At 43.8% G+C, this 22,005-nt stretch overlaps 2 protein-coding genes across 2 annotated transcripts in view; both read left to right on the top strand.

The window, feature by feature from the left end:
- Positions 1-1,149: 1,149 nt before the first annotated feature.
- LOC311526732 (tubulin alpha-3 chain) lies at positions 1,150-11,504 on the top strand. Its single transcript, XM_084640063.1, has 5 exons — positions 1,150-1,288; positions 3,123-3,345; positions 7,134-7,282; positions 7,896-8,576; positions 11,114-11,504. Exons 1-5 carry the CDS (start codon positions 1,286-1,288, stop codon positions 11,408-11,410), a joined length of 1,353 nt encoding a protein of 450 aa, XP_084496189.1. The 5' UTR covers positions 1,150-1,285; the 3' UTR covers positions 11,411-11,504.
- Positions 11,505-18,893: 7,389 nt separating this feature from the next.
- HPS3 (HPS3 biogenesis of lysosomal organelles complex 2 subunit 1) overlaps positions 18,894-22,005 on the top strand; it is a 31,150-nt gene continuing 28,038 nt past the window's right edge. Inside the window, exons 1-2 of the mRNA XM_084638462.1 lie at positions 18,894-19,234; positions 21,374-21,868. Coding sequence (XP_084494588.1) covers positions 19,012-19,234; positions 21,374-21,868 — 718 coding nt within the window. The 5' untranslated portion in view covers positions 18,894-19,011. The remainder of the gene's footprint in view (positions 19,235-21,373; positions 21,869-22,005) is intronic.

Raw genomic sequence — 22,005 nt, 5'->3', positions numbered from 1 at the left:
ATTCTCTGTGTATATATAAAGTCTGCTGCAGTTTCCACGATATGCATCTGATGAAGTGAGCTGTAGCTCACGAAAGCTTATGCTCTAATAAATTGGTTAGTCTCTAAGGTGCCACAAGTACTCCTTTTCTTTTTTTAAAATACAGAGTCCAGTTAGTGCCAGTAGAGGGCTCACAACTATTTAAAGGTATACTACCCTGTTCCTACAGCCTACAGCCATTAGAGTGAGAACTGTGGGAAGCCTCCCTTATGAAGAAGGGAAATGTCACCATTACAGAAAACTTGAAAGTGGCTATTATAGAGTGAGGTGAAGAGTAGCTATTGTTACACAGAAAGGGAAAGTGGCCATTACAGTTTGTTGATGATGCCTCCTAGAGCCCAAGGCCTGCAAGGTCACACTATTGCCAACTCTTGCCACTTTGGGGGGAGTGGTTGGATTTCAGAGGGTCTCAGAGCACTTCTGGCAAAGTTCAGCCGTGCTAGAAGCTGGTGCAGTCTCTCCCCTCCACTGGCCAGTCTCACAGGAGGGTTGGGGAGAGGTGCAAGTAAAGGACCTGCAGCTCAGCACAATTTCACCCCTTCCTCCCTTCCTATGAGAAAAACGGAGAGGCTGTCACCCCTGCAACACCCAGCCTAGTGAGAAGCAGAGGGGGTGAAGAGCTTCTTCTGGAGATGCCCCTCCCAGTCTGGGAAAGTGGAGATAGGGCCCTGCTGCAGCCCCCAGGTCTGGAAGAGGGGGCTGAAGCACTCCAGAGGTGAGGCTGGGGGGAGGCTGAATTGAGGGGGGGGAGCAGAGTGGTCAGAACTGAGAGGGGGTGAAGTGATGGGAGCACAGAGAGGCTGAATTGAGTGGAGTGGGAAGGGGGGGCAGCTGAACAGATGGGGGGCAGGATTAATACACCTAACCAGCACACGTGGGAGACTGCGCAGCTGTAATTAGTGCGGGCAAGGGCACTTCAAGAATCAAAATGGAAAGACCAAAAACACAACACAGGACTCTTCGGTTTTTTTTCAAAAATCACATCATATTTGGGCCAACGGTCATTCTGAGACATGCTATCAACTGCCTCAGACCCACGTGGCAGAGGAATGCGCCCAGCCAATGAATGGGAAGGGGGCGGGGCGCGAGAGGCTGGCCGCCAACCAATGGGGTGATACCGCGTGGAGCCAGAAAGCGCGAGGCGAGGGGAAGCGGCGGTTAGCTGTTCACAGTTGGCGCGTCTAGCAAGCAGAGGCGGACGTAGGCAGGCTCGCGGTTTTGAGGCGTCCCCCGTTCACGAGGCACCATGGTGGGGAGCGGGAGCCTCAGGGAAGCGGGGTTTGGACCGCAGGGTGCCGCGGGGGCGGAAACCAGGCAGTCAGCTGGAGGGAGCTGCAGGCGGGGTTGAGGGGATGCGCTGCGTTTAGGGAGTCGCGGCGGCCGTCAGGTACAGCGAGAATGGGGAGGGGAGCAGCTTCCGCGGGCGTGAAGCGCTTGAGAGGAAATTGGGGAAGTATGGGCAGTCAGTGGGACGGTAGCAGAGTACGCAGCCGCGAGAGGAGGCTGTTGGCCTTTGGTGGTTGGCGCCTCGCGCGAGGCAAACGGGGAGTCTGGGTTGTGTGGCGCGCTGCAGCATGGTATGGGAGGACTGAGGCCGGAGCGGAGCACGTGAGGGGGCCACGAGGGCAGAATGAGGGGAAAGTGCGCGTGTACGGATATCTGCGCGCGCCAACCAAACGCCTGTATTCTGCGCTTCGGGAAAGTGCCCCTTTTCCCTACATGGGGAGGACCGCGCGCGCAGCCAGTCGTGGGAGTGGGAGTCTGCCCGACAGCCAATGGGGTTATTCTACGTGGGGCCTAGTGGCGGTTGGCAACTTGACGCCTCCTGAGGCGCTGGATGAGCACGGTCCTGGGGCAGATTCAGTATTTTGAGACAGAGGTTTTCACCTCATGGTGGGGAGCCATTAGGGCAGAGGTCGCGAGGACTTGAAGCTGGGCCAGTGGTGTTGAAAAGGGGCTTGGAATAGAGTAGTGAGGGGAGCACTTGAGCATGAAAGCTCTTTGGGGAGTTCAGGAATCTGGAGTGAATGAGGTGGCAACTGGGGTGAAATCAAGGAGAATTTGAAGAGACAATGAAGCTATGGTGGGGCCAGGTGGAGAAGAGGGGCACAGGCACAGTGGAGCCTGCTTTTCTCCCTCCCAAAACCTATGTACTCCGTGATAAAGGGCCCTGGGGCCATTTAGCTGTTGGAGGAGGCTGATTTAAAGGTGTATGGGTGTGTGGCACAGAAGTGAGTTATGAGGTGATAGTTGTAGGATTAAAGGGTGCTCCTGAGCAGGTAAAGTGACATTCAGGGAGCTGAAGGATAACATTTCTAGATAGAGTAAGAGAAGGAGATTTGATGCCCTTTGGGGAGGGGAGAATATTTCTGAGCAAGTAGTGGTAAGCATACATGAGATTTGTTTAGATACAGCACGGAAAGTTAATGGGAGATTAGGCGATTTGGTTCAGGACCCTCAAAGGATCCAGTAGTGGAGCCACAGAATAAAGAATTGCCAGGCAGATGACCAGAAGGAGATTTAGTGTTCATAGTAATTTTGATTAAGCTAAGAAAGGGTAACTTGTTGGGTAGATTCTGATATCCTTTATCTAATGCATCATTAGACAAGAGATTCAAGGTTTTGGGGATCATTAATATAGACATTTCTGCCCTGAGAATATAATATTATTCAATGAAAAAAACATGAAAATTAAAGAAAGGTGTAAAGGAAGCTAACAGGAACACTTATCAATGATAATATGTATGCAGCATGCTGGAGGGGAAAGATGAGAGAATTTAGTATTTGTACAGCTAATTTCATTCATAAGGGTTAAAACTGGAAGATGGAGGAAATTTTGCGCAATACTTTATTATTTAACCATTGGACCAACTTACCAAGGTTTATGGTGGATTCTCCATCACTGACAATTTTTAAATCAAGATTGGATGTTTTGTCTAAAATACATGTTTTGGGAATTATTTTGGGGAAGGTCTTTAGCTTGTGCTGTGCTGGAGGTCAGATTAGGTGATCACAGTGGTTCCTTCTGGGCCTAGAGTCTGTGAAATGAATCCGTTTGTTCCCCGTTTTGTCCTCTTTTACAGCGTGAATGTATCTCTATCCATGTTGGTCAAGCTGGTGTTCAGATTGGCAATGCATGCTGGGAATTATATTGTCTTGAACATGGAATCCAGCCTGATGGTCAGATGCCCAGTGACAAAACCATTGGAGGTGGAGATGATTCATTCAATACTTTCTTCAGTGAGACAGGGGCTGGTAAACATGTGCCCAGAGCTGTATTTGTGGACCTTGAACCAACTGTGGTTGGTATGTATATGAAGTTAAGAGATCTCTTACTTAAGAGTACTTCGCTATAATTTGTTTTTCCATTTAGTTTTTCAAATGAAATGAGAACAGTCCACCTTTTAGATTGTGATAGTCTTAAATGGACACTGTAAACTTAAAAATACATTTCTGTCTGCATATTTTTACTGTTAAGTTAATAAGACTATTGTATTTAAAAGAGGCTGAAATGTTTTCCCTTTTAATTTGTGTGGATAGCAAAGATGAGAAAACACACTTTTTAAAAAAAAATTAGGAAAATATGAAAATCCACAAAATATTGGTTGGGGGTTAAGAGGCAGGTATTGTACTGGAAATTATATTGACTGTCCACTAAAGTACTTTCAACTCATGTAGTAAAAAAAATCATGTTTGAAATGCTGTTCTTATGTACTTTTAAGAAACCATATGTCTGAAAATGCTTTTGCTGCAGTGAGTGTTTGCAGTTTATTTTGTCTCAGACATAGCTGGGAAGATACACAGTTGTAAAGACCTTTCATGAATAAGGTCATTTGAAGTGCACTGGTGGCATCTGAGGAGCATGTAAATGATACCTTGTTTATCTGAAGGTGATTACTACAATGCAGTAGTCTCCAAACTTTTTACACCCAAGATCACTTTTTGAATTTCAGGGCAACCCAGGATCTGCCCTGCCCTTTCTCCAAAGCCCTGCCCCACTCACTCCATCCCCCCTCTCTGCATCACTCTCACTCTCCCCTACTCTCACTCACTTTCACTGGGCTGGGGTAGGGTTTTGGGGTTTGGGAGGGGGTGCAGGCTCTGGGCTGGGGCCAAGGGGTTTGCAGTGTGGGAGGGGACTCTGGGCTGAGCCTGGGGTAGGGGCTTGGGGTGCAGGAGGGGGTGAGAGGTGTGAGCTCTTGGAGGGAGTTTGGGTGCGGGAGGGGGCTCTGGGCTGGGGCAGAGTGTTGGGGTGCAGGAGGGAGTACAAGGGGTTGGGTTGCAGGAGGGGGTACAGGGTGTTTGCTCTGGGAGGGGGGTCAGGGCTGGGGCAGAGTGTTGGGGTGCAGGAGTGGGTGGCGGTGCTGGCTCTGGGAGGGGGGTCAGGGCTGGGGTTTGGGGTGCATGAGGGGATATGGGGGCTGGCAGTTGGGGTACAGGCTCTGGGAGAGGAAACAGGGCTGGGGGTTGGGGTGCGGCCTCCTGCCGGACAGCACTTGCCTTCGTGGCTTCCACTAAGACAGGCTCATTGCCTACCCTTGGCCCCATGTCACTCTTGGAAGGGGCCAAAGTGCCCGTGGAGGCAGGGGGAGTGGGTGGAACGAGGCTCCTTGCATGCTGCCCCTCTCTGCACTCACCATGCCCGCAGCTCCCATTGGCCACTGCTCCCTGTTGCTGGCCAATGGGAGCTGCAGGCAGGAGCAACGTGCTGAGGGAGACCCCTCCCCCCCCCCCCCGGCGGGGCCATGCTGGCCACTTCGGAGAGTGGCATGGGGCCGGGGCAGGCAGGGAGCCTTTCCTAGCAGCAGTCCAGCTGTGCTGCTGGAGATTGTGATTGACAGGGAAATCCTCTAGCATCCACCAGCTGATCGCGATTGACTGGTGGGTGACCCCTGCTATAGTGGCTAATAGACCAATTATCAGACCAGATTGTAACTTGAAATAAAAACAGTTTGTATTTTTAATGCATCTTTCATTTGAGGATTTCAGGTTACTTTACAAAAGTGGGTAAGTAGTGGAATCTCCATTTATAGAAGGCTTTCCATCTAAGGCAGGGATGGGCAAACTTTTTGGCCTGAGGGCCACATCTGGGAATAGAATTTGTATGGCGGGTCATGAATGCTCACAAAATTGGGGTTGGGGTGCGGGAGGGGGATCGGGGCTGGGGCAGAGGGTTGGGGTATGGGAAGGGGTGCAGGCTCTGACTGGGGATGTGGGCTCTGGGGTGGGGCTGAGGATGAGGAGTAGGATGCTGTAGGCTGAGATTGAGGGGTTTGGAGGGTGGGAGGGGGATCAGGGCTGGGGCACGGGCTTGGGGAAAGGCTCAGGGGTGCAGGCTGCGGGCAGCGCTTACCTCAAGCAGCTCCCAGAAGCAGCAGTATAGCCCCGCTCCAGCTCCTATGCATAGGGGCAGCCAGGAGACTCAGCTTTCCACACTACCGCCTCCCCAAGTGCCACCGCTGCAGCTCCCATTGGCTGCACTTCCTGGCCAATGGGAGTGACACTGGGGGAGGGGGCAGTGTGCAGAGCGGAGCCTCCAGCTGCCCCTACATGTAGGAGCTGGAGGAGGGCCATGCTGCCGCTTCCGGGAGCTGCCCCCGACCCTGCTGCCCGGCTGGAGCACCGGAGCAGGGCAAACCCCAGATCCCGCTCCCCAGCAGGATCTGGAGGGCCAGATTAAAATGGCTGTCGGGCTGGATCTGGCCCCCAGGCCATAGTTTTCCCACCCCGATCCAAGGCATAGAAAGGAGAAGTGACTAGACTAGGGTCAGACAAGGTTAATGGCTAAATAGGTAGAACTTGTGTGTTACAGGAATGTTATGACCCAGTGCCTTCAGCCTCCTGGGAAGCACACCCTCATCTGGGTTATTTCTCTTGAGCTTGGCTTCCTAATTTTTTTATTTTTATTTTTTTTTTCAATAAAAAAATATTTTTAAGGATCTTTATGGAACACATCCTTTGAAAAAGCAGCTCCTTAGAGCTTGACTGATACAGGAAGCATTGATTTCCTTTTGAAATGTCACTGCTGCTGTTTCTCCTTGCCACAAGATGGAAATCACTACTTCTTAGCTCCTCCCTGGTGCCCTACCCAGCATCAACGCAGTAGTAATATATCGCTTTTAAAATCAGACTGAAATATAGCATTGGGAGCTGTTCTAGGAATCCCAGTTTGCCTTCCTCAGTTATGAAGATTAAGTACAGTGGCCTGGATGAGAGGCAGATGCAGAAGTAGTAAGACAAATATAGAGGCAAATATAATGACCAGTTTTGGATCCCCTTGCTTATATAAATCTTCTAAGATTATCACTTAAAAATAAATATAAAAATCTTCTTTTCCCCTTATCCAAATTACTTCCATCCTTTAAAACAATGTGATTTTTTAAAAAAAAATTTTACTGTTGTCACAGCATTGAATTTCCATGGTTTAATGTATATCTACCGACTCCATCACTTAGCGTAACTATTGTCCTCCATGCTCTCTAAAACGATTACATACTGTTTGAGCCACTTACAAAATAATAAAAAAAAAAAACTATTCTTAAAACCCTTCAAACAAATTGAAGTAAAATGTGAGATTTTTCTCTCATTAGAATATGGAGCTGTGTGTGTGAGGGGAAGTACAAAGTAGGTGTACCAGAGTTTGCAGTTGAGAAAAATTGGGCTTTGCATCTCCTATTCATGTTAATAGCATCTTTTTTTGTCCATTTGACATCTATGCTGAGCTGCAGGCAAAGTTCAACTCGGTCTCTATCAGCTCAGTCTCTACCAGCAATCTAAAGACTTGGGATGGCTCCCAGGGTAGGTCCCAGAGTTCCCGGTGGTCACAGGGCACATCTGCCACAACCACCTCTTTGTATGTACATCGTGTCTCCTGAGCAAAGGTACTGAAATTGTCAGGTCTTTACAAGAGGTGTGTATGTATATATGTATGTGTGTTTATAGCAGGGGAGGCTCTTTATGTCCTCTTCCCCTTCCCCACGCCTGTGCACCTACATAAATGTCAAGTAAGACGTAGTGCTGAGGTAGCACACCAAAATTATCCACAGAGAATGGAATAGACCAAATTTACATCTGAATATTTTGTATTTTTGTAGATGAAGTACGTACAGGCACTTACAGGCAACTATTCCATCCTGAACAGCTCATTACTGGGAAAGAGGATGCGGCTAATAATTATGCCAGAGGCCATTACACCATTGGAAAAGAGATTGTTGATCTAGTGCTAGATCGCATTCGCAAGCTGGTAGGAGTTCAAAGAGCAAGATCAGTATTTAAAATATTTGCATCAAATCTATTTCTTGCAGTACATAATTGTGAAACTGAAGGTTATGGAAATACGTAAAACTGAAGGTTCTGGTGTGTTTCTTGTACACCCAATCCTTTCTAGTTACAGAGTGTGTGTGTGTACAGTCTGGTGAAAAAAATTTCCCTGGAAGCTAACACCTCCCCCCCCCCATTTACATTAATTCTTATGGGGAAATTGGATTCGCTTAACATGGTTTTGCTTGAAGTTGCATTTTTCAGGATCATAACTATATGTTAAGTGAGGAGTTACTGTACATCCGTACACCATCACAAAAAAAGTCTATACTGGCTATCTTTTTCCCCATTTATAGCTGTAAAATCCTTTTGTTTTCAGTAAAGCTGCACAAATGTAACTAAGGGCAGAATTTGGCCTTGCATTTGGGATTGGCTTAATTGTGTTGATATATGCAAGATAGAATAGAATCCATTTACACTCTCATAGCTGTGGGCCATAATTTGCTTTCATTTACATTGGTGCTACTCTGAATCAAATCCTTGGACCTCAGTGACCGTTCCTTCCCATTTTTGTGTGGCTTTTTTTTCTCTTCTAGGCTGATCTGTGCACAGGGCTGCAGGGATTCCTCATCTTCCATAGTTTTGGAGGAGGCACTGGCTCTGGATTTGCATCTCTACTCATGGAAAGGCTTTCTGTTGATTATGGCAAAAAGTCCAAACTAGAGTTTGCAATTTACCCAGCACCACAGGTTTCTACTGCTGTAGTGGAACCCTACAACTCCATCCTAACTACGCACACAACATTGGAGCATTCTGACTGTGCCTTCATGGTAGACAATGAAGCCATTTATGATATATGTCGTCGCAATCTAGACATTGAGCGTCCTACTTACACCAACCTAAATCGACTCATTGGGCAAATTGTCTCATCCATCACAGCTTCACTGCGTTTTGATGGAGCTCTCAATGTAGATCTGACCGAGTTCCAGACCAATCTTGTCCCATACCCACGAATCCATTTCCCACTGGCAACATATGCACCTGTCATCTCTGCTGAAAAAGCATACCATGAGCAGTTGTCTGTGGCTGAAATTACCAATGCTTGTTTTGAGCCAGCCAACCAGATGGTAAAATGTGACCCTCGCCATGGCAAGTATATGGCCTGCTGTATGTTATACAGGGGTGATGTTGTTCCCAAAGATGTTAATGCAGCCATTGCCACTATCAAGACTAAGCGAACAATTCAGTTTGTGGATTGGTGTCCAACTGGATTCAAGGTAATAGAAACTTGTCACATTGCTTAGTTTAGAAATTGTCAGTAAAACATTTGAAGGTAGTTTTCATACTACAGTGCAGTAATGTGCACATTGTTGTACTATTCATATGTCAGGTCACATTTTAAATATGCACGAGTAAAGCCTGTAAAAATGAGTAGCTGCTTCTGTAATTTAAATTTGTGATCAGAACTATATTTTTACAGGTTTTTTAAGTCATAACCTACTAATACGGTACTTATCTAAGTGGAATTACCTAGGAATGTGGCTATTCCTAGGTAATTAACTGATGCACTCAAGTTCATTTTCAAAACAAATGCCAATTGTGTAATTAAGCTAATTGGAGGGATTAACATTCTTAGATCCAAGTTGTTAAAGGAATATACAATAGGACAGGGGTTCTCAAACTTTTTTGTTCTGAGCTCTCACTCCCCCCATGCAATAAAAACTCCCCGGCCCACCTGTGCCACAACAGCTGCTTTTCTGCATACAAAAGCCAGGGCCCCATGACACAGGAACCCCCACAAAGCTATTACATTGCTTAGGCTTTGGCTTCAGCCCCAGGCAGTGGGACTTCTGCTTTCTGCCCTGGGCCCCAGCAAGTCTAATTTTGGCCCTGCTTGGCGGTCCCCCTGAAACCTGCTCGAGGCCCCCTAGGGTGGGCCCCAGGCCCCTGATTGAGAACCACTGCAATAGGAGAATGGTACAAAATACACAACACTCAGTGAATGCAAATACAGGATTTTGATCCACTTTTCTTTTTCACAGGGTTTTAAAAACTTCGCCATTCAATGTATTGAGAAATGTAAATTAACCACAGACCCTCTACCAGCCAAACAAGTAACGTTGCCTGCCCCTCACATACTACTTACTCTAAATAATGCTTCAGAATCACTTTGTCTATTGCCATAAACCACAAGTGTCTTTTTAGTGGATGATTGGTACACACCTCTGGATGATTATGGTGGCTGACTTAATCCTCCTGATAGTGCATAAATTACTTAAGAAATACACTGTGGGCTGGCTATTGCTATTAGGCCAAGATTTCCTAACACCCCCCCGTCCCCGTCCCCCCCAAAAAAATTGGGCTTCTAAATCTATATTTTTGGTTCCTAAATACACGTAGAGTGAGCATTCTGAAAAATCAGAACAACTCTCATTAAATTAATTAAGGACTGCTTGGTACTCAGGATTTTTGAAAATCAGGTCACTTATTTATTCAGGTGCCTGGGTGGTGACTTAGCCTAATAAAAGATAGGATACTATTAAAAAATCTTGCCCTGAGAATTTATCTACTTTAACATTTCAGCTATCAAAGAGATTTTTTTAAAACCATGTCTTTAGGGGAAGCAGATTATGAAATTGTAACATGGTTCCTTACCCAGGTCAGCATCAGGTTCTCAAGCCATGTCTTGGTTTACTTCCTCACCCATGTCAGCTCGCTAGTGGTTCCAACCCAGCACCTGGTGGATGAATATTTAGCTGTCAAGCCAAATCAAGTGTCCATTCATTGCAGGGCATGGAAGACCAAATACAAAAAGAGCCTTCAGCCTTTTTCAGGATTCAATAGTCTTTCAGTCCATCTAGCTTCAGAAGTCTCCTTGGTCCTCCCCAGCCTGTTAGTTGTCTTCCCCACAGGGTCTGTCCTGGTGTCCTCTCCAAAACCCTGCAAACTGAACCTGGTATTTGAAAAGGAAGGTATTCTTTCTGGCTTATGCAGCATCACCTATAGCAAAGAGTCTGCTGACCAAACTACCCTTACTTGTCCTTGACCCAACCCCGTTTTCTTCAGTGGTGTTACACACGTAATAGAATTTGGCCCTGTAATCGGGATTTAGTTGATTCCATTGATGAAGCACAAAACAGCATAAACTAGCTTTTTCACTCATAGCTGTGCTAACACTGCAGGCTAATGAGTAAACAATAGTGACATCGTTATCACAGAGTAAAAAGATAGACTGAGTTCACAAAAGAACCCTGCTGGTGAAATTCATTTACTCAACATCAAATAAGAGTCAAATGATGTGACCCTTACTCAGCATGAGCAAGGGGGCAGAGTCAGGGCTGTGGACAAAATTAGGTATTATGATAAAAATACACATACTGGTTCTCAGAAGCTGAGAAGTTACTTGTGATGACATATTGTGGCCAACTCAAAATGAGGTTGTGTTTAGTGTTTTTCTTAAAGCTCCAGCTGCTGAAATGATATTGAATGAGAATTTCAACTTTCATTTAAAAAAATGTCTAGCCTTTGTGGTTTCAGAGACTAGCTCAAAAATATGAAGCAAGTGCACACTAAAGTCTCAAAATAGGAGGCAGATAAAAATAACTCAACAGTTACAATTTGATTTTTTTTAAGCCAATCTCATGATTTTCAGAAGCTGGATTTAGGATTTTTGAACATTTAGAGTTGGCAATACTTGCACAGTATTGTCAGTATTGTCCGCGTGTCTTAGTTTGCTGAATAAACTATGAGAAAAATAGAAGAAATGGACACTTTGAAATACTAATTTAAGGTTGCTGTTTTTGTTTCCTCAAAGGTGGGCATTAACTACCAACCTCCCACTGTAGTGCCAGGAGGCGACTTGGCCAAGGTGCAGCGTGCTGTGTGTATGTTGAGTAATACAACTGCTATTGCAGAAGCCTGGGCACGTCTTGACCATAAATTTGATTTGATGTATGCTAAGCGTGCCTTTGTACACTGGTATGTTGGAGAAGGGATGGAGGAAGGAGAATTTTCTGAAGCCCGGGAAGATTTGGCTGCGCTTGAGAAAGATTATGAAGAAGTGGGTGTAGATTCTGTGGAAGCAGAAGCTGAAGAAGGGGAGGAATATTAAAAGAGAGTCTAAAGTCAGAAAATGTTTATGTCAAGAGGGTTTGTTTTTTTTAACTCAGTTCACTTGTTTAGTTTTCAAATAAAAGTTTAAATGTTATAACAGTATTTTTGGTTCAGTGATTATTTACCAAAAAAATTACAAAGCAGGAGTATTTTTAGGCTAAACAGTTAAGTAATAAAAAGTGTACTTCAGAAGTACTTGTCAAGCAACAAGAAAAGGATGTGGCCTGATGGTAACGTGGAGTTTTGTGCCAACTAAAATGGAAATAACCTATAAGGTACATTGAAATGGTGGTTTAGCATGCCCTTTGCTGCTTCTGAAGTAAAAAGCTGTGCATTTACAAACCTCAAAAGATGCAGTTTAGCAACAGCGAAGACCCAGCAAAGTGACAGCTAGAGCTGCAGGCCCTGGCGATCACATTTCAAACATCTGAGGGGGCGAAGTGGAGAGGGTGATAGATAGATTTTTATTTTATTTATTAATTTTTTTAACAGGAAGAGGATGGGGGGCAGAGACCATATTGTTTCATGTAGAAAGGAATCGGGGGCAGAGACCATATTGTGGATCACCACTACTATCCTCATTTCCTTCTGCTGCCTTCATTCAGGTTGGGACAAGAGTTCAAGATGTCCCTAGGTTTGTCTGAACCAGTTTACTCATCTTTCACAAGCACCAAATATCTTGACAGAGGAAGACATGGAAATGTCATAAAAAGAGAAGTGTGGGCCAGACTATGGGTGCCCTATCCATGGGTGTGCAAGAACTTCTGCCCCCAGCTCCCTCGTTCTCCTTGAGCAGAAGCCAGCTGTAGATGCAGTCTCTGCTGGTTATTCCAAGGGAACAGGAAGGAGGGTCAGTGTCCTACTTCCTGTCTGCACACCTTGCCAGTTGCAGAGGGGAATGTATGCTACCTCAAGGATTTTTTTTTTTTTTAAAGGTTCATTTCCCTTGAGCCTAATATCTGGGCACTCCAGTAGGCAGTTTGTCACCCTGAGGCACAATAGCCGCAACAGCTAAGAACTGAGCTATTGTGCAAGTTAAAGGCTTAGCTATTAAAAACTTGGAAGTTGAGAATGGTGAACAATAAGGCAGAATCTCTCTGGCCTGAGGTGGCATAGGATTCTTACTGTTTCAAATAAATGGGAGATGGCCTTCCTCTCTCAACTAAGGAAACATAGACTAGTGGCTTATGATCAGACCATCCTCCTTCAGCCATGGTATATTTTCCTTTTTTCCTCTTAAATCCTTCTCTTAACTCACTGAACCCTGCACCTGATGTTGGAAATGGGAGGGAATCATTCAAAGCCAGAAGTCATCAATACAGTTGTCTCGAAAGGGGTATTCTAAAAGTAAATCCATATGTGTGCACAGAAATGTGTACATGGAGTCACTTCTCACATATTCCTCCCAAGGCCCAAATTACAGAATTTCATTTCTATTTGTGGATATAAACACAGTAATTACATAGCTAGGTATTTAGTGGGTAATATGTTCAGGGATACAAGTATGGAACGTTGTCCTGTTATGCATGAACACCCTGGTAAGAACATTGAGTAGGTGTTTGTTACTTTGGTTACATATAGAACATTACGGTCTGGATTGTGATGAGCTGCATAGATGTGCATTGGGAAAAAGGATGCAAGAGGCATTCCCTCACTTGCATTTGCTGGGGACAGGAAGAATCTCAGTACTTGCATTACCAGAGTTTGGAACTCCAATGCCATTATAAACTCTCTCCTGTGTAATATACTACCCTAGTTTTGGTTCCCCAAAAGCCTGGGAAAGGCCTCTATAGGTGTTCTGTGATCAGAACTACAGTGGCACTTCACTGAGATCAACAGGCATTGTCTGCACATTTCAGAGCATTACATCCTCTGATCCACTCCACATGCCCCTGACCTGCACAAATTGGCATAATTTGAAACCGCATTTTTCCTGTGTAATGGGAATTCACAGAAGAATCAGAAATGTACATAGTTGGTTAAAAGACCACTGAATAGTACTGTATACAAGTAAATAAGTATTCCATTTTACGTTTCTGCAGTTACTGTAGATGTTGTTACTAGGGCTTTTGAGCGATTAAAAAAATAAATTGTGATTAATTGCACTGTTAAACAATAGAATACCATTTATTTAAATATTTTGGATGATTTCTACATTTTCAAATATATTGAATACTAAGTACAGTACTCACTTTATATTTATTTTTGATTACAAGTATTTGCCTTGTAAAAAACAAAAGAAATTGCATTTTTCAATTCACCTAATACAAGTACTGTAGTAAAATCTCTTTATCATGAAAGTTGAACTTACAAATGTAGAATTATGTACCAAAAACTAACGGAATACTTGTGGTACCTTAGAGACTAACAAATTTATTTGAGCATAAGCTTTCGTGAGCTACAGCTCACTTCATCGGATGCATTCAGTGTACAAAAAATTGCATTAAAAATAAAACAATGTAAAACTTTAGAGCTTACACGTCCACTCAATCCTACTTCTTGTTCAGCCAATCGCTCAGACAAAGAAGTTTGTTTGTTTGCAGGAGATAATGCTGCCCGCTTCTTGTTTACAATGTCATCTGAAAGTGAGAACAGGCGTTCACATGACACTTTTGTAGCCAGCATTGCAAGATATTTACGTGCCAGATGCATTAAAGCAGGGGTGTCCAACCTTAGCCTGAGAAAGAGCCAGAATTTACCAATATACATTGCCAAAGAGCCACAGTAATACGTCAACAGTCCCCCATCATTCCCCCTCTCTCCCATTCCCAGCGCCTCCTGCCCACCGGCAGCCCTGCCAATCAGCACCTCCCAATCAGCTGTTTTGTGGTGCGCAGGAGGCTCTGGGGGGAGGAGTGGGGGAGGAGCAAGGGCATGGTATGCTCAGGGGAGGGGGTGGGAAGGGGTGGAGTGGGGGCAGGGCCTGTGGCAGAGCCAGGGGTTGAGCAGTGAGCACCCCCAGGCACATTGGAAAGTTGGCAACTGTAGCTCCAGCCCCAGAGTTGGTGCCCATACAAGGAACCGCATATTAACTTCTGAAGAGCCATAGGTTAGCACCCCTGTATTAAAGATTCATATGTCCCATCATGCTTCAACCACCATTCCAGGGGACATGTGTCCATGCTGATGACAGGTTCTGCTTGATAACAATCCAAAGCGGTGTGGATTGACACACGTTCATTTTCATTATCTGAGTCAGATGCCACCAGCAAAAGGTGGATTTTTCTTTTTTGGTGGTTCGGGTTCTGTAGTTTCCGCATCGGAGTGTTGCTCTTTTAAGACTTCTGAAAACATGCTCCATACCTTGTCCCTCTCAGATTTTGGACGGCACTTCAAATTCTTAAACCTTGGGTTGAATGATGTAGCTATCTTTAGAAATATCACATTGGCACCCTCTTTGCGTTTTGTCAAATCTGCAGGGAAAGTGTTCTTAAAATGATCATGTACTGGGTCATCATCTGAGACTGCTATAACATGAAATATGGCAGAATGCGGGTAAAACAGAGGAGGAGGCATACAATTCTCCCCCCAGGAGTTCAGTCACAAATTTAATTAACACATTATTTTTTTAACGAGCATCATCAGCATGGAAGCATGTCCTCTGGAATGGTGGCTGAAGCATGAAGGGACATACGAATGTTTAGCATATCTGGAACATAAATACCTTGCAATGCCAGCTACAAAAGTGCCATGCAAATACCTGTTCTCACTTTCTGGTGACATTGTAAATAAGAAGAGGCCAGCATTATCTCCTGTAAATGTAAACAAACTTGTTTGTCTTAGTGATTGGCTGAACAAGAAGTAGGACTGAGTGGACTTGTAGTCTCTAAAGTTTTGCATTGTTTTGTTTTTGAGTGCAGTTATGTAACAAAAATAATCTACATTTGTAAATTGCACTTTCACAACAAAGAGACTGAACTACAGTACTTGTATGAGGTGAATTGAAAAATACTATTTCTTTTGTTTATCATTTTTACAGTGCAAATATTTTGTAATCAAAAATAATATACACTTTGATTTCAGTTACAAGTAGAAAAAATCCAAAATATTTAATAAATTTTAATTGATATTCTATTGTTTAACAGTGTGATTAAAACTGTGATTAATCGCGATTAATTTTTTTAGTTAATAGTGTGAGTTAACTGAGATTAATTGACAGCCCTAGAAGTTACAGTCATTAACTAAATTAGCCATTACCAAATTATTTATCAGTGAACTATTCAAATAAAGATTATAACTTTCAAAAGGAAAAAATAGGACAAAAGTGTGTAATGGAAATGTTCTTGGAGTACTGCTTTCTGACCAGCAGATGTCCCTATTGATCTGATTTTCCTTCGATGACAGGCCACTGAAAGATTGCTAGGTTTAAGATGTCCCAGTTTTTAAAATTCCATATTAATTTTTATTATTTTCCCAAAAAAATAAAAGTAGTGAGCCAGTGGTTCTCTCGATGCATTTCTACTAAAGCCCACTGAGTAAATGGAAGGGTTTTCTTTTTACTTCTAAAGCCTCAGGTTCAGGACAATAATTCTTTTCCCTCACCAAATGGATCTCTGGGAATGGAGAACCGCAGCCACTTGGAGCTGCGGGGGGCCATGCCTGTGGATGGTCAATGTAAACAAAATGTCTCGCGGCCCACAAGCGGATTACCCTGGTGGGCCGTGTGCCGAAGGTTGCCAACCCTGTTATAGACACTAACTTTTCACATGGTAATTTATTTTTTTTTTTTATTAAAGCTAATGTTAAAATTATATAATTCACAGGTTAAGGAAAGAGTGTCTGTACATCTGGGTATAGGGCTTAAATTGTCCAAAAGTACAAAGTTTGATTTAAAAGTCATACAATACATATACTACATAACTTGCAATAACCTAAATTTAGGTTAATAAACTTAACTATACAGTTTAGATATTAGCATCCAAATATTTGGGTACATCACTCATGAAAGGTTATAGAGAGAGTTGCTTGTGGAAAACAAATATAGCAATGAGTGCAGTTTGTCCGTTAGTGATTGAGTCTAACATTTAGGATAGGTTGTCCTTCGGTAGCTACAATCCATCAGAGAAATATTCCAGTTATTTTCTTGACTTCGCTTCTCAACAGTACTTCAGCTCATCACTCCTGGTATTGCTGATGTCCACTGATGTGTTCTAAATAGATATCCCTCGACCATCTGATGGCATCTGATACCATGAGTTGCTACACTGAGTAATCACACTGTTAAAAAATAGAATACCAATTTACATTTATTATAAATATTTGTGGATGTTTTTCTACATTTTCAAATATATTGATTTCAATTACAACACAAAATACGAAGTGTACAGTGCTCAATTTATATTATTTTATTATAAATATTTGCACTGTAAAAAAGATAAAAGAAACAGTATTTTTCAACTCACCTCATGCAAGTACTATAGTGCAATGTCTTTATTGTGAAAGTACAATTTACAAATGTACATTTTTTTCACATAACTGCACTCAAAAACAAAACAATGCAAAACTTTAGAACCTATAAGTCCAGTCAGTCCTACTTCTTGTTCAGCCAATCACTAAGACAAACAAGTTTGTTTACATTTACAGGAGATAATGCTGCCCGCTTATTTACAATGTCATCTGAAAGTGTAAACAGGCATTCACATGGCACTGTTGTAGCAGGCATTGCAAGGTATTTACATACCAGATATGCTAAACGTTCATATACCCCTTCATGCTTCGACCACCATTCCAGAGGACATGCTTCCATGCTGAATTTAATTTGGCATTCTATTATTAACAGTAGGATTAAAACTGCTATTAATAGCGACTATTTTTTAATCTCACAAATGAGGGGTTTTTTAATCGTTTGACAGCCCTAATATTTATCCTTGCCTCCTTTAACTGTTTTCTTTTTTAAAGTGGCTGGAAATACATCATTAGACAAATTAAACTCAGTATTTTTTCATTATACTGAAGTTTGCTTTGCAAAGGGGCTTCATTCAGTTATAATAGGCTTTTCAGATCATATCCCATTAAGGGATTAGAGAAAACTTTTGAAATGTCATGTGAGAGCAAGTGCAATTCATGTTGATTTATAGAGAATGCAAGGATATATAATCATATGACTCTCAGCTGAAGATCCTAGTGACTATCTTGGCTGTAACTGATTCTGTATGCCTGAGGCATTGGAGAAAACAATCTAATCTTTTGTTTCTATAACCAGATTTCTGGCACAAAAGGAAAAGCTTTAAAAGCCAGAGGAGAGAAAACATATTATGGACATATGAAGATGTTTTAGGTTCTATAAGTGTCAGTAAAGCAATTATAAAGCCATCCAAAGGTAAATTAAATGTATTTTAGAGGTACTTGTAAATATTTATTTGCTGAGTACACAAGAGCTAGAACATGCCTAACAAAGAAAAGAATGACTGCACTGAAAAACTTGCCATTTCTTTGCTTTTAAGTTCTAAAATTCTCATCTGTGCTCCTCATTGTCCAGACCTCTGAGTCTAAAGAAAAGTTGGGCTTCTGGAGTGTTTAATTCGTCAATGAGCAGATACAGAATACTTTCTTTCTACTCTATTTTTTTAAAAAATATTTTTGCCTTTCAGTAAAGATCAAATAAACAGCAAGTTTCACACGTGATTCCACTTTTTGAACTCCAGCTAAAGACCTGTGTCTCCACACCTTCATTCATAGAATCATAGAATATCAGTGTTGGAAGGGACCTCAGGAGATCATCTAGTCCAACCCCCCTGCTCAAAGCAGGACCAAGCCCCAGTTTTTGCCCCAGATCCCTCAATGGCCCCCTCAAGGATTGAACTCACAACCCTGGGTTTAGCAGGCCAATGCTCAAACCACTGAGCTATCCCTTCTCCCCCTTCAGCAGCTTTATCTCTGTTTGTTTCAAAAACACTATTTCCAACCCTGCCTCAGACATATCAAAAGTCCTTTTGTGTTTGGCCTATCACTCAGAAGTATGTCTCTCTACATCTGCCTCAGCCAGGGGCCAGATTGATGTGTACCTGTCAAGGCACAGATAAGCACACACTGACAGCTGTGCTAACACAGAGATATACACCCGCGGCCCATGCTGTGATAGGCACACTATAACACCCACACAAATGCGGACACTAAGAGCTGTGCAAGCACACTGGTGCGCACACAGATACACAAACACTGACAGGCACGTTGACACAAGCGAGGGCACTGATATGCACACTAGCACCCGCAGATGTAGATCCACACACGATGTGTGTACTAGCAGCTGTGCGCAAACGCTCACACGGACGCGCATTGCGAACACACATGCACGTGTAACTGATACACCCACAAAAGCGTGCAGCCCCTAGCTGAGCACATCGGGACGCACATATCTACCCTCCCTAGGTCTGTGCTCCAACGCAGATGCTGCCCCTTTGGGAAGCCCCGGCCGGCGCTGCAGGCGCTGACGTCTCTCCCCACCTGACCGGGACAGGGCGGCGCATGTTGCGGAAGGGGCAGTCTCCCCTGCTCTCTCAGGCTGTGCGGGTGGAGTTGGTGTCTGGGGGTCCCCGGGCTGCAGCCTGCCCTGGGCCGTGGAATGCGGGTTGGTTCCGGTGCCCCGCTCAGGAGGGCGCCATGGTGCAGCTCTACAACCTGCACCCGTTCGGCTCGCAGCAGGTGGTGCCCAGCAAGCAGGAGCCGGCGCTGTTCTGCTGCGGCCGGGGTGCGCTGCTGGCGGCCTGCGCGGCGGCCGGCTGCAAGGTGGAGGCGTTTGCTGTGGGCGACCAGGAGCTCTGCGAGCCGCTCGGCTGTTTCAACACGCTGGGCCGGGTGCTGCACATGGCTTACAGCGAGGCGGGTAAGAGCCGGGACTGGGGCGGCACCGGCTCCGTGGGGCAAACTCCGGTGTCCCCACAGGGCCGTCGTGTCCGGCTGTCGCCCTGTGGGGACGCGGCGGGAAGGTGGGGTGGCTCTGCGCAGGGGGCACAAGGTGATATGCCCAAAGCGATGTGGTCCCAGGTTCTGGGTCCTGTGAATGCAGTTTCATCTTGCAAAACTCAGGGTGGTGCTGGAAACGACTGGGCCAGTGGCAACCTGGTGGGGCCGATGGGGAAGTACAGCCCTTCCTCAGCTCTATGCCACTGAAAATGACTTGGTTCTTTTGAGACAAGGAGGCTGAGGTAGCTAGTGTCTTTTATTGGACCAACTGCTGTTGGTGAGAGAGACAAGTTACACAGGCCTCTTCTTCAGGCGTTGTTTCTTCTGTTTGTTCCACCTTCCACTCTCTTGGTTTTTCAGTTGCTTCCCCTGTTCATTGAACAAGCCCCCCCCCCCTGCAAAAGGATATTGTATGGTTGCATCTGATTCCTCCTTTGTTGAAAATGATGGGGATGGATGGGAGGGGATTTCAGGGGACTCATGGCACAGATCTGATGGCAGGATCAGGGACTGGATGAGCTCTCAAGTGCCATAGAAAGAAAGGTTAGAAAGGACCATTGAATTCTAAGGACTCTACTTTTGCTCTATGAGCTAGAGCTATGGGACCAATGGAGCCATGGGATACAGAACTGAGTGAGCAGTGGATGATTTTGCCTGCAGAGTGTGTGGAAGGAGGCAGGAGTGCTGGAGGAAGTATGCTTAGTGTTCTTACGCCTCTCTTTTTTTTAAGAGGTGAAGTGTGTGTACTTTCCCTAGCTTTCTGAGCATTATATCACATATAGTGGAAGTGTCCTTAGCCAGATCCCAACTTTCCCAGCCATCTTTGAGGTATTAACTCCTGCTGACTTCTCTTCCTGATTTCCTATTGTCTTCACCTAGCGAAGCATTGGCTGGCTGACTCCTAATGAGAGTGCTGGGGGATGGAAAGGGAACCAACTATTAGGTTTTTGTGTCGAGCCCTAAAACTTTGTCTTCATTCCCTTTATTCTTATGGTACTTGGGATGTGCTTCACTCTGGCTAAGAAATGTTCAGCTCAGATTTCTCAGGATTTTAAGCGCCATATTTTCACACTATTACCTCTTTTGGAATCTTTCAAACAAGTTTTTGACTCCTCGGAAAACTTCTTGCAGTTCACCATTCAGCCTAAAACATACACCACTGCCATGAACACCTTGATCATTATAAATCTTTGTTTGTAGGGTAAACATATTGTCTGTTAAGTGTGAACCTAAACAGGAGACTTCTTTTTTTTTTTTTTAAAGTGTATGCTGCCTTTGCATAGTCTGCTGAATTTATTTTTAGTAAGAGGACACACACACCCTTCCCCCCCCCCCCCTCTCTCCAGACTGAACTCTTTCCTCCTAGCTGAGTTTTTCCCATGATTAAAACTAAAGATTGAACTACAGAGTGGTAAGATGATCATCTGCCTGGAAAAGGGCAGAGGTGTTGACTACACTGTTCTTTATTGTAGCCTTGAATTCTGTTTCAAAAGAGGTCTTTGGAAACTTTACTTCTGGTTAGCAAGAAAAAGTAATACTAGATTAGGGAATAAAAGCACTTGATCCTACATTCCTTGTGCACCTACTGAAGTCTAGATTCAATGGTAATTTTTAAAAATTTTCATAACATATGTACTAGTACACTTTCTCTAAAGTTAACTGAGATACTCCAGATTTATATAAACTTCTCAAGTGCATGCTGGCCTAGATAATTCACATTAAAAGTATTGTACATTTATTATTAAGTACTGCTGACAATAGCACAGAACTCTGGCAAACAAATTGTATTTCTTTGGGGTAGGAATCCTTTACCACTACATTGTTTTTATGATGACGTAGGAGTTTATAAAATTAACTGTGCTTATAGTTTTAACCCTTTTTATTAATGACAATTATCTGGTAACAGGAATAACATTTCAGACAGATTTTACAAATTTGCTTAATTCCATAATTCTTTTAGTCAAAGTGCATTGGATTTAGCAGCAATAGGATGCAAACAGCATAAATTATTTCTCATCTATGGGTTAGTATTACCACAGTATTGTTGCTCTCTTTTCAGGAGATTATTTGGTGACAATAGAGGAGAAAAACAAGGCCACCTTCCTACGAGCTTATTTGAATTGGAGATGCATGTCAACAGGGAACACTCGAGTTTGTGTCCGGATGATGGGTCACAAGATGGAAGAGTCATACAGTGAATCTTCTAAAGTCCAGATGTCAATTGTGGAAATGCCTCTTTCAGATCCACCATTGTGCATTTCGTGTTGTCCTGTAAATGGAGATCTTCTTGTTGGCTGCAAAAATAAACTGGTCATGTTCTGCTTGAAATATCATGTCATAAATCAGGATCTGACTGTACTGGATTTTGAACTCTCCTTAATTTTGCACATCGATAATGTCACCCCTACAGAAGTAGCATTTTGTGCGGGGTACATAGCTCTAACAACAGAGTTGGATGTTTTAATCCTGAAGCTGGAACCTGTTCATAAAGGTGCAGATAATACTGATCTATGTGCAGATAAAGTCAAAGCACCAGAAAAGCTTGTAGATGAAGGTAAATACGGAATTTAATTTTCCTTTTCATAAATCTTGAGATTGACTTGTATTAGTTTCAAAGTGTGCTCAAGGAAGTTGGTTGCTCTAAAAAACTTTTTCAGAACATCTTAGAGGGACACCATCAGTTTAATATTG

Source organism: Lepidochelys olivacea, assembly GCF_965140295.1.
Source record: "Lepidochelys olivacea isolate rLepOli2 genome assembly, chromosome: 9".
In the NCBI taxonomy this organism is placed as follows: Eukaryota; Metazoa; Chordata; order Testudines; family Cheloniidae; genus Lepidochelys; species Lepidochelys olivacea.
The sequence above is the reverse complement of the archived record's forward strand: the minus strand, read 5'-3'. Positions and strand labels throughout refer to the sequence as shown.